The sequence below is a fragment of the Nannobrachium achirus genome, assembly GCF_963921795.1.
Source record: "Nannobrachium achirus genome assembly, chromosome: 15".
NCBI lineage: Eukaryota > Metazoa > Chordata > Actinopteri > Myctophiformes > Myctophidae > Nannobrachium > Nannobrachium achirus.
In genome coordinates this window covers 32,807,115-32,822,690 of record NC_137822.1, presented here as the reverse complement: position 1 = coordinate 32,822,690, position 15,576 = coordinate 32,807,115, and the positions used below count along the sequence as shown (strand labels likewise).

Here is a 15,576-nt window from a genome sequence, read left to right as displayed (position 1 = left end):
CCATTCTTAACTCATTGTCTGCCAACAATTTCTTATTGACACCTTTTTTTTATAAGTCCAGACCCCCAAAGGCGTTGTAAAAAAGGTAAGAAAAGCTGCAAATCAGCGGCAGTGGTTGGCTGCAACCGAAGTTTAGTATGTGAAATGTGAAATGGCGCACATGCTGACTCTGTCTGCCTGTCTGTCTGGAGGTGTACACTGTTTTACAGTCTTATGGGTTTGTCACTCTGACATTACTGTGATGTCAGGGGAACCACTTTAACAGAATGGGTTTGCCGCTCTGACATCACTGTGATGTCAGGGGAACCACTCTAACAGAATGGGTTTGCCGCTCTGACATCACTGTGATGTCAGGGGAACCACTCTAACAGAATGGGTTTGCCGCTCTGACATCACTGTGATGTCAGGGGAACCACACTACCACAATAACATAATCCTTTTTATGCCCATATATGGAGTTCCCTGATGTGATCAATATAAGCCCATATCTAACTTCATATGGGAATGCCCATTATATTGAGGCCACATCAGCCACATACTACACTAACAGAATCCAAATATGGCCAAGACAGATGGCCAAGACAGCCCATATCTGTGTGGTTGGTTCTACAGACAGGGATCTCCATGTATGGGCATAAAATTTATGCCCATAGATTTTATGTATGATGTCAGATGTCATAGACGTCATATAGGACTTTCACATAACAAATAACCGAGTAAGCATGTTTGGACTCTCACAGCATATCTCCATTTACAGTACATGGATCTCCATATATGGGTACCAGGGGTCTCCATATATGGGTAACTGGTCCGATATACATCACTGGCCAGATGATGTATATCGGAAGTGCCCGGGTAGCTCAGTCGGTAGAGCTCTCGCCTTTGTACCGCAAGGTCATGGGTTCGATTCCGGGCACCGCCAACTCAGCGTATGAGTAGCACGGCTTGGCAAGTCGTGCGGCAAGTACTGGGAGCTGATGGTAGGTGTGGCGCTCCACCTCAGCAGTCCATCTCCCAGGGGTCTAGCGCATTGTAACGGGGACAGACTCCCGCGTGTTACCGGCTGATACCGACAATAAGCCACTCCCGACCTACTTGTTTGGCCAGATGGCAAAGACATGGCGCGACCTTGCCCTTTAGGGGGAGGCCGCTTGTCGCCCTGAGAAGTCTTATTATGTACTGTATGTATTTACTGCATTGAATGAGTTAAAGAGGAGCTGAAATATAATGAAAATGAAAAATATGTCTTTCAAACTTTTAGATCAAATCTGTGGTCAGTTAACAACTGATTAAAAATATATATAAAATGTATATATAAAGAAATGGGTAAGAATTGATAGCCCCTTGCCAGCAGCAAAGCTTGCTTGTCTGTTATGTGTGACAGGAATTGAATAGCAGAGATCCAGTGTAGGAGGGAGCCATATTTAAATGGACTGCCTTGTTGTGGGAATGAGTTGTGATTGAGACAGAGAGTGTAGAAAAGCATGACTAATTGGGAAGTAACAATCAGCAGATTGACAGTTGATTACAGCTGGGGTATGGATGACTCCCGGTGAGCATCCATCTATACTTTCTGGATGTGTACGGTACACTGTTTGTATACCATGTGTCCGTCATGTGCAGTGGTGGGAAAAGTACTCACATTTTTTACTTAAAAGTATCAATATTGCAATATAGAAATCATCCGTTACTTAGAAGTAAAAGTCTGGAATTCAAAATGTACTTGAGTAAAAGTACAAAAGGATTGGCATCAAAAAGTACTTAGTGGCAAAAGTAAAAATACAAAGATGTTTGAAAATAGCAGATCTAGAAGCTCCCAATGTTTTGCACCTCGACACGTTGTGAGCTTGTAGATTGTCTATTTTCAGATGGCCTATGTTTAAAATAGGGCTGAAGTGGTTAATGTATGTTTTATAATATAATAATGTATATCTGCAAACTAACTAGTAACTAAAGTTGTCAAATAATTGTAGTGGAGTAAAAGTACAATATTTGTCTCAGAGAGAGTAGTGGAGTAGAAGTAAAAGTATTGGAAATTGGAAATACTCAAGTAAAGTACAAATACCTCAAAACTGTACTTAAGTACTGTACTTAAGTAAATGTATTTAGTTACTTTACGTCACTGTCTGGGTGAGTCGTCAGTAGTGTACAGATCTACAAGCTCACAGCGTGTTGCATCGCAACGTGTTGTGAGCTTGTAGATCGCCTATTTTCAAATAGCCTATGTATGAACTAGGGATGAAGTGGTTAATGTAAGTTTTATAATATAATCATTTATATCTGCAAAATAATTGGTAACTAAAGTTGTCAAATAATTGTAGTGGAGTAAGAGTCCAATATTTGTCTCGGGAGAGAGTAGTGGAGTAGAAGTAAAAGTATTAGAAATTGGAAATACTCAAGTAAAGAACAAATACCTCAAAACTGCACTTAGGTAAATGTATTTAGTTACTTTACACCACTGTCTGGGTGAGTCGTCAGTAGTGTACTGTGCTTACATTGGTATGGCCTAATAATTGATACTCTGCTGATATAACGCACCATGTATAGCAGATCTACAAGCTCACGACACGTTGCATGGCGATGCGTTGTGAGCTTATAGGTCTGTTATTTTCAGTGTATAAGGCTTAAGCGGATGACTACTATGTACAGTGACTGGCTTTTAGTTCATAAATCTAGTGTTTTTTTTCTCCTATACTCGAAAACTCACCCAGCTCTCTAATCTCCCTCACACAGCAGCAGAGGCAGTCAGTCACCCGTGGGACCAAAACAACACAGAATCAAACACACGCACGCACGCACGCACACACACACGCACGCACGCACGCACGCACGCACGCACGCACGCACGCACGCACGCACGCACGCACGCACGCACGCAGAGAAAAAGTAGCATGAATAAATGGATACGCACAATGCATAACTTTGTTGTCGGGTAGAGACCTCTTATCTCCATATTCTATAATGTACATATATCGTCACTGTCGGACAGAAACCTTGTATCTCCAAGTTTCAAATTTGTATTTTTTTTTCTCGCAAAGTAACAAGGCCGTCACACAAAAGTAGTGAAAACAGCCGATCTACAAGCACACAACGCCTCGCGGTGCGAGGCGTTGTGTGCTTGTAGATCGGCTGTTTTCACTAGTTTAAATCATTTTTAAAATGACAAATGCAAAGCGAACGGTTTTGGACATGCAAGGTTTTCACCCAACGACGACGAACTTGTTGTGCTTTTTCGTAAATGAATGCCCTATACTTGGATCACACTACAGCGTCACACAAAAGCATCCAAAGATATGGCAGATCTGCAAGCTCAAAACGTGGCGCACCTCGCCACGCCGCGTTTCGACGACCTGCTATCATTTTAGCTATTTTTGAATGAAAGGTTTTGGACATACAGTATGAGGATTCCACCCGACAGAGACGATTAGCATATGCACACAAAGACACACACCAACATACGTGCACAGTCGGCACACACAAAAATGCACACATGCATACTGTACATACACGCATGCCCAAAAGCTCATCTTCTTATCTCTGTCAGCCTTGATGTGTGTGTGTGTGTGTGTGTGTGTGTGCGTGCGTGCGTGCGTGCGTGCGTGCGTGCGTGCGTGCGTGCGTGCATGCGTGCGTGCGCGCGTGTGTGTGTGTGTGTTAGTTATTTAAGCAATAACCCATGAGAGTATATTGCGATTTTATCATGGCTATGGGTGTTGATGCCGCTGTGGCACAACACGATATCTCTCAACCTCTCGGTTGCCAGTGATCAGCAACACGTTTCGCCCACAATTTCAACCCAAACCGTTATGTTGCTAACCAGAAACTAGCAGTGGGTTATCATCAGTATACAATGGAGAACGTAAATACAAAATATTATTTCCATGTATTACTCAAATACTACTTGGTATTAATATGTATTAAATTATACCACATACTGCTTAGCTAATATGTAATAATATGTAAATACTTATTAATAAGTGAAAGAAGAGGAGGGATCCATCGCAGCAGGAGAGGGCTGGTGTAAAATCAAGGTACCGTACTTTATTAATTACAAAAAGGTTAACATCTTTTTAACCTTTTTGTAATGAATAAATTACCTTGATTTTACGCCAGCCCTCTCATCCTTTAATTTTTTGAGAGCTCGGATGGATCGCTCCTCTTCTTTCAGGTTTTAGACCCGTTGATCCTAGAAGCACCATCTGTACCATTTTAACAAACTTCTAATACATTCTTCAATCAACCAATCACCATCTGTACCATTTTAACCCAGCTTGTACCTCCATATCACCTGGTTGTTCTCTTTTCTCTTTACATGTAAATAAGTATTCATATTAATACTAGTCACCCGTGACTGGTATTAACACATAGGATGCATAACACGTCCACATGTGATAACGATTCCCCCATGTGGAGTGCCGTGGCCCCGTTATCACATTCAGGGACCAGTTAATCTACATTGGTTACAGCAAAACTATGGCAGCATAAGTGTTAATAGTTATAACCACTAGGACAAAGATATATCATTAGATTAGATTCCTATGAAATAATTACCCACCCATCATTTTTGATATGTTTGACAGTGTGAAACATCATCAACGTCATGTAAACAGCAGAAATACAACAATCTCCCATTGACAATGAGTGTTCAAAACTCCTCTTCCCCCTTTTTCAAGGGTTTTCTCTGGAGTTTTTCCTTGTCAAACTGAGGGCCTAAAAACAGGGATGTTGTTTGTTTTCTTTGTTAGATGTAGGTCTGTGAAGGTCGCTCACACCAAGCACTTTGTGTGGGGGAAAGTAACCAGGTACAGGTATTCTTTACTTTATTATTTCTAATTTTAAATATTTGTACTTCTACTCCAGTACATCTGGCAAATGTTGTACTTTTTACTCCACTATAATAATCTTCAGCATTAGCTACTAGTTACTTGGCAGTTTAGATTATTACAAAACATACATTACCCCCTTTAGCCGTATTTTATTCTTAAGCTATTCGAAAATAGTATATTTTGAGGCTAGTTTGTGTCTCAAGTGAAATGAGATACAATAGTGGCCTTTTTACTTTACTTTTAAAAGTACTTTTATATTGTGCTACTTCTACTTAAAACTTCACTGTATAACTATAACTATTCACTACTGTCATTGTTGTGGACTCTGCCTTCCACTTGAATTATAACGACTGAAAACAATAGCTCTTGTGCTTGGGTGTGGACAGCCCATATCAGTGAGTAAGGAAAATACAAATAGAGTTTGACATCCAGAAAAATGCAAAACTCCTCATCCTTGACGATGCTGCACTTGGACCATACAAGGAAAAATCCTCAGTTTCCATTTAACTCTGAGCGTGGACCCGTAACGGTCCATTTGGTTCTATTTGTACACTCTCAGGAGTTACAAATGGATACATTAACTAGGGATTTATCTTCCATATACTGGGCTGAAGGCAATTTATTGTCTTTTGCTGTAATTAACAAATGGGTGAACTCAACATGGTTTACAAAAACATCTAAACTATTTGAAGCAGCTACTGTAGATCATGGACACTTGGACAGTAAACACACTCACGCGCACACACGCACACCCACACAAAAGTCACAAAAATATAAATACAGCACACAAGGATATTAGAAAGCTACATTCAAATAAATGATTTCTTTATACTGTATACTGTAGACAGTAGATATTAATTTACTGCCACACTCTTCAAGGCATAGCATAATTCACCCCCAAAATGACCTTTTTTCTATTGATTATTCACACCATGGAGACTTGAATTCATGGATATTGTTTCATTTTGTCGCATTCCTAAGCCACTAATTTGAGTTTTTCTTTGTGTCTCCATAGGGAACAAAGCAGGCACTTTGTCTCTCCATTGAGAACTCCATGGGGTGAGTAATCGTAATCTATAGGAAAAAAGTCATTTTGGGGTTGAACTATCCCTTTAATAAGGGGTGTGGGAACACATTACACTAAAATATGCATCAGAAAACAAACAACTTCACTTCAAACAAAGCCACATCAAAACCACACTGATATTTGATGTATACAGTATGTGTTTGTCTTTATACATTGTGTAGTGTGTGTGTGTGTGTGTGTGTGTGTGTGTGTGTGTGTGTGTGTGTGTGTGTGTGTGTGTGTGCGCGCGCATAATTTGCACATTTGTGGATGTTGATTTGTGCATATGTTGATTTGTCTCTGTGTGTGTATGTTTGTGTTACAGTATGTGCATGTGATGTTCTAAGTGTGTATTAATATGTGTACATGTGCGTGCATGTGTGCTAGTGTTTGTTTCTGTGTATGTACTGTATGTGCACCATTTAACTTGACATATGAATGTGTGTTTGTGCACAAATCACGTTATGCAGAGATTCCTACCTCCATTATATCTATCAGCCACAGCAGTCCTTCCTATAGCATGTGATAAAGGATGGGAGGGGTAGGGCAGTTAATGTTGTGGTAGGTCTTATACAGTACAAAAAAAAGAAGTATATACAGTATGTCATGTTTCAAAATGTATTAAAAATGTCTCTCTCTCACTCTGAATAGCCTACATACCTAAACGCACACACAAGCACGCACACATATTTTTGGCAGCTATTTAAATACAGTACTTTGAAACAAGCCCACATTATGTTTTTGTGGGGTTGGCTAATAAATAAAACATTTACGGTGACATGAAAGCCACTTCTCAACACTGTATAGCCTTTGTTCGCTTGGGACTAGTTGTGGTGGTTGTCTGTGATCTCAGAACCATCAGGATCATTGTTGTTGCATGTGTCCATCGCTGTGTCCATCATTTTCTTTGTTGTTTCCAGGGGGAGAAAGAAGAAAAGGGCGGTCTCTACATATTTACACATAGCATATTCATCCACACAGCATGTAGATATCTCGCCTTACCTCCTTTGAAAAACATTTTAAAATATTTATATCCGATCTACAAGCTCACAAGGGGTCTTTGTCTCATTTTCCTACTTATATTGATTCAAAATGACTGTCCATGGGGTCTATTAGGCAGAAATGCCTCTGTTGTCCAGTTTCCCCAGCAGAACCCAGCAGCCCTCACAGCATAGAGTGGAGCCTAGAAGCCTATCGCTTTTACACCATTTGTTGCGGTCAAAAGTGTGTTGTTTTCATGAATGTGTTACTAGTAATTACAAATACATCCATGCATTGGTTGTCTCACACAAGCCACCACAATCGCATAAATCATGTTTTGAGGTGAGCATTAGGCTGCTATGAGAGCTGCTGGGTTCTGGTAGGGAAACTGGACAACAGGGGAATTTCTGCCTAATAGACCCCATGGACAGTCATTTTGGATCAATATACGGTATAGGCCTGGGACGATTCACTTACCTAACCCTTACCTACCTAACCCTACCTCGAATTCTGAACTTTGAAAATCACTTTAATTGAATCGTGGCGTTAACATCGCGATAATATAGTAAATTGATTTTTTGGCACAGGCCTAATACGGTAAGTAGGAAAGTTAGCCTAGATGTTATTTAGGGCGGAGTTGTCCTTTAAGGTGCAGAGTATCAGCGCATTTCAGGTTCAACCACATAATAATCCAAACAGGCAGGTCCACGAGGAAGGGCAAAAGTCCAAGCTATCCTGATGACAGACGGCGGTCGTGCCTTGCTCAACAGTCTGATGGAAGCTGTTCATAAACCCTTGATACAGTGTCAACATGGCAAATTTCAACTCAATCATATTTTGGTAAAACACAGAGGTCATCTGATAAAACTAGTTCTATGCGAATCAGCATTTGTTTGAATTTTTCTTTTCTTTTTTTTAGCGAGTCTAAGAGAATTTGAGAATTCTGGAGGCTGCGTTGGAAATAATGAATGGACATTCTGACAGCTTTTTGGGAGAAGATTCAGGAGGCTCATCTCACTGCACAGCGTGGATAATTCACAGAAGTAAATCTTGTTGCTGTCATACAGAAACCTTGTATCTCCATATTTCAACTTTTTTACGTTGTGCGAATAGTAGATCTACAAGCTCACAAGTCACAACGCATCACGCTGCAATACATTGTGAGCTTGTAGATCGACTATTTTCACAGTTTTAAAATGTTTTTTCTTTTTTTTAATAATAATAAAAAATGAACAGTTTTGGACCTACTGGGTTTCCCGCCTGACAGCGACGATATATTCCCAAGCAGTGTGGAGCACCATTTCAACAAATTGCTTTTGCTAACGTGCTTTTACCTGATTCAGAAAGTTTCTCTTTACGTGTCCAATGTCTGTTTTTTCTTCTTAGCAGCCACTGCTTGTGAAATTTCAATCATATCCAGGGGGTTGTTGTCAATAATTTTGATCCCATGTGAAATACACTGGGGGGGAAGAGGGGGGGGGGTCATTTCTAAATTACATGAGGTCCCCAGGTAATAGTGGTCCCGTGCAAAGATGGAAGAGAACCATGAGCAATTATATGTACAATTCTAGGATGAAGTTATCCATTCTAAAATGGAACTGCCAATGTCTCCACGATATGCCTTTTCAGAGGCATCATATATATCGTGATACAATTGAGGGAGCCTTGTTTCCTGTTTAATCGTTAATAGAGATTCATTGCAGAATTCAATTTAAACCTGCATTTTGGTCTAAATCAGTAGTTCTCAAACTTTAAAATGTCAAGGTCTCCACTTAACTCTGACAGTATACAAATGAAACCAAATGGACCCGTAAGGGTCCATTTGGTTTCATTTGTATACTGTCAGAGTTACATACTAGTAAAGTAGACCTCCCAAAAGGAACCCAGAGAGTCTAGTTTTTGTCAAGTAACTTGAAAAATATCCATAAAAAAACAACTTGAAAAAAGAATATCTTATCGATATTCACTCTCTCTTACATGACATATGAAAACACACACATACAGTATACTGCAGACAAACAACAACAGATCTAATGACCCGACCACTGACCAGCCCAGTTCACAGACTAGCCAACTGATAAAACAAACAGTCAATTAAAACATGAACCCTTGCATCCCTATATTCTGAGGGGAACATTCAGCAAAAATAGCCGAGTTATATACAAGCTTTGATCTGCCATTTTCGGTGAAGAACTTTGCTATAGAGGGAAATGTGGGGGTCTTGGCTAGTACTATAGACCCCCGGGGGTCTCCATTCCACTTTGTGGGTTAAATTGGTTAATCTAATCAACATTTTATTTATAGAGCACATTTAAAAATGCTGCGCAAGATAAAACCAAACATTATACATTATGCATGTTTGCCCACATACGCACACAACATACATAAACACATACTGTATAATGAAATAAAAAAAGATAAGCTTACATGTGATGAAATTAAAAGCCAGGGGGAAAAAGTGAGTCTTAAAAGAATCCCTGGCTAATAAGCCTAATATTCCTTAATACATTATAATTGTACTCTATAACTAAAATGTAAAATCACCTTAAATATTCTATTTGTTCTACAAATAGTGTAGCTAATCTTTCACTAAATAGGGGCAATGTACCGGTACATCACAAGTTGATGATGTCATTTGTCCATGTGTGGTCTATCCCTATGGAATTTATGCAATGCATGTGAAAAAAGGGAAACAAAAGGTAATACTTCTATGGTTAACACTTATGTTGCAATGATTTTTTCTCTTCAATGTCCCGCGATGCCATGGTCTCCATAGACTTCCATGTAATTTATAGTGCACGGATCGTGCACGCCCATGCCTAGATGATGCACCACGTGTGTGCACACTGTTCACAGCTTTCAAACAAAAAAGTCCGCTTGGAAATCCGTTCAGGCATTCATGATTTAGGAGCCATTATGTTTTCTTCAGATGTAAACAAACATGGCTGCCATGTTTGAAAGAATGGGTTGGTATGGGGGTTAAACATGCAACTTCGCAATCGCGATCATGACTAATACATTTCTGGAGGTCCAAAAACATTTTTTGAAAAAAAAAAAAAATCTTGAAAAAAAAAACTTTTTTCTTCAAAAACGTCCCAAACTCGGGAAACTCAGGGTTGGCACAGGGGTGGTACCTTTTCAAACTCTGGAAACTCAGGGTTGGCACAGGGGTGGTACCTTTTCAAACTCGGGAAACTCAGGGTTGGCACAGGGGTGGTACCTTTTCAAACTCGGGAAACTCGGGGTTGGCACCAGATGTGTTAATATGAGAATCAAATCAATATTTTAAAGACTGGGCAGATCTACTGGGGAGGGGCAGGCTATTGCAGAGCCATGTGCGTGGTGGTGACCCCTGGTTAAACTGAGGTATACAAAGAGGTGCCACTGATCAGAAGTGATTATGCCATGTTACACCGTGTACACCGCTATTTCTACATCCTCTCTGGAACCCAAAGGTACTTTTGCCACGAGAATACGTTATCCCAGCTTTAACATCAAAAGAAAAAGACAATCATTCTAAAAGCCTGGGAGCAAAGCACATCTCGTGGCACCCACCCCAACGTGGACTGTGGAATTAACAATTCTGTGGTTGAAATCTGCCATGGCTCAACCTTATCTCTATGGCATCTAGTGCCTATCACTAGCTCAGGCTCGCACACACTCGCGCTCACTCGCAAGCACAAGCGCACACGTGCACGCGAGCGCACACACACGCACACGCACACGCACACACACACACACACACACAAACACACACACACACACACACAAAGACAGACAGTAAGAAAAACGAGCCTAAGGATTTTAAAATGTGCAGATTCAATTTCAGATTCAGGGGCAGTGCGACTGCCTCCAGAGCGCCTCTCTCTCTCTCTCTTACCCGTGCCGAGCTGAGGGTAGTGCTGGTCATGTAGCTGGCTGACGAGGAGGTGGTCAGGGTGTCCGGGTAGGACACCATGGACAGTGAGTCGGTGTGGGGGGCCCCCGGGCCCCCCCCGGCCCCCTGCTGCCGGGCCTTCAGAGCCTGGATCTCACGTCGCAGCACCAGCTCGTCGAAGCGCTCCAGGTCCTGCGGGGTCACCAGGCCTCGAACCTCAGACAGCAGGTTGAACTGTTACAGGGAAGGCAGAGGCGTCAGTTGGGTATGGCAATTATGGCAGCCAGGGGTGTCGCACCAAATTCTGGGCCCCCGAGTACAAGGATTCACTGTGGGGCCCCTGTGCTTTAACTATTGAAAAATAGCAGATATACAAGCTCACAGCGCGGCACCGAGTGCCGCGCTGCGAGCTTGTAGATCTGCTATTTTTGAAAAATCGTGAAAATCTTTGAATATTTCAAATCCTTCTAAGGTTTTTTTTTTTTTTTTTTTAAACCTATGTTTCTATGTCAGTGGTGCTCAAACTTTTTCATGTGTATTTGGCCACGGACCCCCATCTCAAAATATTTAGTTCCAGGGACCCCCCCCCCCCCCCCCCAGAAGCAAAATTTGAGTTCCAAATGTTGGCTTAAAAAATACATATATTCAAAGATGTGCACACATTTTCACGACTTTTAAAAAATAGCAGATCTACAAGCTCGCAGCGCGGCACTCGGTGCAGTGCTATGAGCTTGTATATCTCTATTTTTCAATAGCTTAAGTTACTAGGGCCCCTCCACCACCTTGGGCCCTAGTAACTCAGTCCCACTTTCCTACCCCTTGTGACGCCCCTGATGGCAGCTGCCATTCCTTGGCTACAGGGGGAAAAAAATGTACTTCTGAAAATGAATTCATCATGCCTGTTGCTAAGGTATGTCAACATGACTGGTGTCATGCGCGTGCAAGACACCAGTCATGTTGCCATACCTTAGCTTTTGATGAACTGATGCCACTGCGGGAAGGGCATTGACATTGGAAAAGCAAATGTTGGTAAGAGAAAGTTGGGGAAGGATTATACCAAAATCCTTGAAAAAAATAAAGCAACCATTACAGAATAATCCCCATGTATGAATGAATGAACCATTGTACAGCGCACTGAGAACTTGGAAAAGCAATATAAAAAATGTGATTCATTATAAAGACCCAGTACCTACTGTAGAGTTGTAGCATTTTTTGTGTGCTATATATGTAGAGTGATATTATATAAAATAAATATATGAAATTGCACAAATCACAGTGTGTGTGTGTGTGTGTGTGTGTGTGTGTGTGTGTGTGTGTGTGTGTGTGTGTGTGTGTGTGTGTGTGTGTGTGTGTGTGTGTGTGTGTGTGTGTGTGTGTGTGTGTGTGTGTGTGTGTGGGGCCTATTACATCATTAAGGTGCAATCAGAGTGACAGACTGTACTATGGACAGATGACATATTGTCATCACTAGGTCTCAATGTAATACAATGCAGTAATGTGAGACCCTCCCAGCTCCAATGTAAGAGGCTATATGGAGTTCTGAACAGATTTCTGTCATGGTTCATTGTTCTGTGTAATCTGTAATGTGTGACATTACGGCTACACACATTGACGGTCAATTGCACATAAAACTGTAATGGCATGTAGGATGAGATGTATGCAACTGTATTTGAAAGCCATCTATATAGTCTCAGGAAAGAGACCTCAGACCTCTGTGTGTGTGCGTGCGTGCGCGTGCGTGCGTGTGCGTGAGAGTGAGATGGAGAAAGAGAATAGATAATTTGAGAATTAAGAACGAGATTGGTCTCTCATACTGCAGAGACAATTACCTGTGATTATTTATTCACAGAAACAACATAGTTGACATTGACCAATCTGAACAAATATTTGAGAATTGCCCTTTTGGCAGCATGCACAAGAAATAGAACGCTGTAAAGCATAGTAGTATGCAGGCAGACACCCATGACAAACACACGCAGATGAGGTTGAAAACCTTCATGTGAGCGATTAGTACATATAATTTAAACAGCAGCTCCAGGATTTATCCATCCAACAATGTTTAGGATTATTGTAGAGGCAAGCAGCATAGGGAAGTTGTTCAATATTCTGGGGTTAGTTTTCACCCACCCTCCATTGTTTTTCCTATCCCTCACTCATTTCATGGTTACACACAAAATGCCACGATCAAGAATGACTGTGATTGTCCATTCGCTGGGCATGCAGCATGTCCTAGCCCAAATTGCCTTGCATTTCATCTTTTATAATGTGATTATCACACATGCTTTCATACTGTAGCTGCTGAAACGATACCGTATACCCAATATTTTCCCATATACTCATATAACGGATTGATTTATACCGCTGTACAATGGTTTTGCTATTATGTACAAGCTCACAACGCTTTGTGATGCGGTGCTGAAACTCGCTACCCTTGACGACAGAGAACATCAGAAGCCATCTCCTTTTGAAGAAAAAGCTCAAAGCATGGCTTTTAGATCACTTATGTTTATGAGATCGTTTTTATTTAGTAGTACTAGCGAGGCTCTAGAGTGTTTTATTTATCGCTGTACTGCCTGTATTTGTTTTAATGCAGACCAAGGACCGCAATGGAAATTAGTCTCACCCCTTTGTTGTGGTTATAATTTATATTGACGTTTCGCCGATGAACATGTAACATGTGTTTTTCTTTTATGACGTCTAATAAAATAAAATAAAATCATGCGAGCGAGCGACGCCGTCACATGCTTATAGACAGCAGGCTATTTTCGGCGAGCGAAACCACCGCACGGCCGGGTATAAATCAGGCTTCAGAGTGCCTGTAAAGGAACACAAGAATGCTCCCTCCTGGGACATTCGAATAACAATACTTTTGATATATCGTGTTTTTTATCGTGCTGAGGTACTGCACACTGTCAGATAAAAACGAGTGACTTTTAACCAATTTAGAACGGGTACACATTTTGTGTATCATTATTTATGCTTTAACTATTGAAAAATAGCAGATATACAAGCTCACAGCGCGGTGCCGCGCTGCAAGCTTGTAGATCTGCTATTTTTGAAAAATCACGACTTTTTCAAAAATAGCAGATCTACAAGCTCGCAGCGCGGCAGTCGGTGCCGCGCTGTGAGCTTGTATATCTGCTATTTTTCACTGCTTAACCCTCTAAGGCCCACGGTTGTAATATTACAACGTTTGTATTTTATCCAAAAAAAGGTTTAAATCATTTTATTTTAGCTCCCCCTACCACCTAAACACCACCATTGGATTCTATTGTTTAGTATTACAATGCCATTGGCCACAATATTTGCATATAAATACCCCCCACAGGGGCTGACATTCACACCCGCCACACCCGCTGAAATTCCAGAGTTTTGACGAACAACATCTCACTTTTTCATGGAAGCTATACCTCAAAAAAACATAAGTAAAATGCCTGTACTATTCTTTTTGGTGATCATTAGAATGTCTAGAACATGTACATATGTTATTATTTTGAAAAATATCCCCCATATGTAAATTAGAGCATGATTTATGATTTTTGATTTATGGCTATAAAATCTTACAAAAACATTTTTTTGAAAAAAACATTACATTTTCCTCTTAATAGGACTCCTACAACACCATCTGATTTTTTTCAATTTTTTATTTCAAGTATTTCTTAATGCAGGCCTTAGAGGGTTAAAGCATTCAATAATTCTAGGCCTAAATGGGTTAAGAGACAGGAAGAGAAACAGATCCACAGAGATCCACCAAGGAAAAAGCCTTGGCACGAATCTAGATGGTCTCACAAAACATGGCAGCCGGAGTGATGAATGTGTATCGAATAAAGCATTAAAAGATAGGGCAAAAACACCGGCAGCCGGTACAGCATATCGTTGTTGTCGGGTGGAAGCCTTGTACGTCCAAAACCAATCGTTTTGTGTGCATCATTTTAAAAACGATTTAAATAGAATAGAAATAGTGAAAATAGCCGATCTACAAGCACACAACGCCTAGCGGACACAACGCTTCGCAACGCTTGTAGATCTGCTATTTTCACTAGTCTTGTGCGACAGTCTTGTATGATGAAACAGGGCTTTACTTTACGAAAAAACATCCACATTTGAAACTTGGAGATACGAGGTTTCTGCCCGACAGTGACGATATAGAATGCCAAACACACACACACACACACACACACACACACACACACACACACACACACACACACACACACACACACACACACACACACACACACACACACACACACACACACACACACACACACACACACACACACACACACACACACACCGTACGTCCGCACACAGACACATCCTTCATCCCCTGACCTTTGCGTGGGTGTTGAGCAGCTCGAACAGGGCCATGACCAGCTGCTCCACCCCGATGTGCCCGTCCCGGTACTCCTCCACGTAGTAGCCCATGGTCTGCCGCTCCGCCTCGGTCAGCAGGTGGCGCGCCTGCTCCTCCAGCATGGCCCGGGTCTGGTTCACCATGCTGGACAGGGTCACCTGGGAGCCCGCCACACCCTTGTAGAACACAGGCTGCTCAGACGGGACGCAGGGGCAGGGCCGGGGAGACGGGGAGGAGAGAGAAAGGAGAAAGAAAGAAAGGAGAGATTATTATTTTTATTAGCCACTAAAACCCCCAGAATGACCTTTTTTCTATCGATTACTCACCCCATGGAGACTTAAATTTATGGATATTCTTCTTCGTCGCATTCCTGAGCCAATACTTTTAGGAGGCTCTTTGTGTCTCCATAGGGAACCATTGCTGGTCATCAAATTATTGTCTTAGGAAAGTGATAAAAACTAAAATATCT

The 15,576-nt window shown here is 41.3% G+C and overlaps 1 protein-coding gene across 1 annotated transcript in view; it reads right to left on the bottom strand.

Annotated features, from left to right (window-relative positions):
* The window catches only part of whrna (whirlin a), a gene marked incomplete at both ends in the record, with an annotated part of 264,691 nt that overhangs the window by 30,267 nt on the left and 218,848 nt on the right, over nt 1-15,576 (bottom strand). The window contains 3 exons of the mRNA XM_080742584.1: nt 6,373-6,405; nt 10,754-10,984; nt 15,086-15,298. Coding sequence (XP_080598710.1) covers nt 6,373-6,405; nt 10,754-10,984; nt 15,086-15,298 — 477 coding nt within the window. The remainder of the gene's footprint in view (nt 1-6,372; nt 6,406-10,753; nt 10,985-15,085; nt 15,299-15,576) is intronic.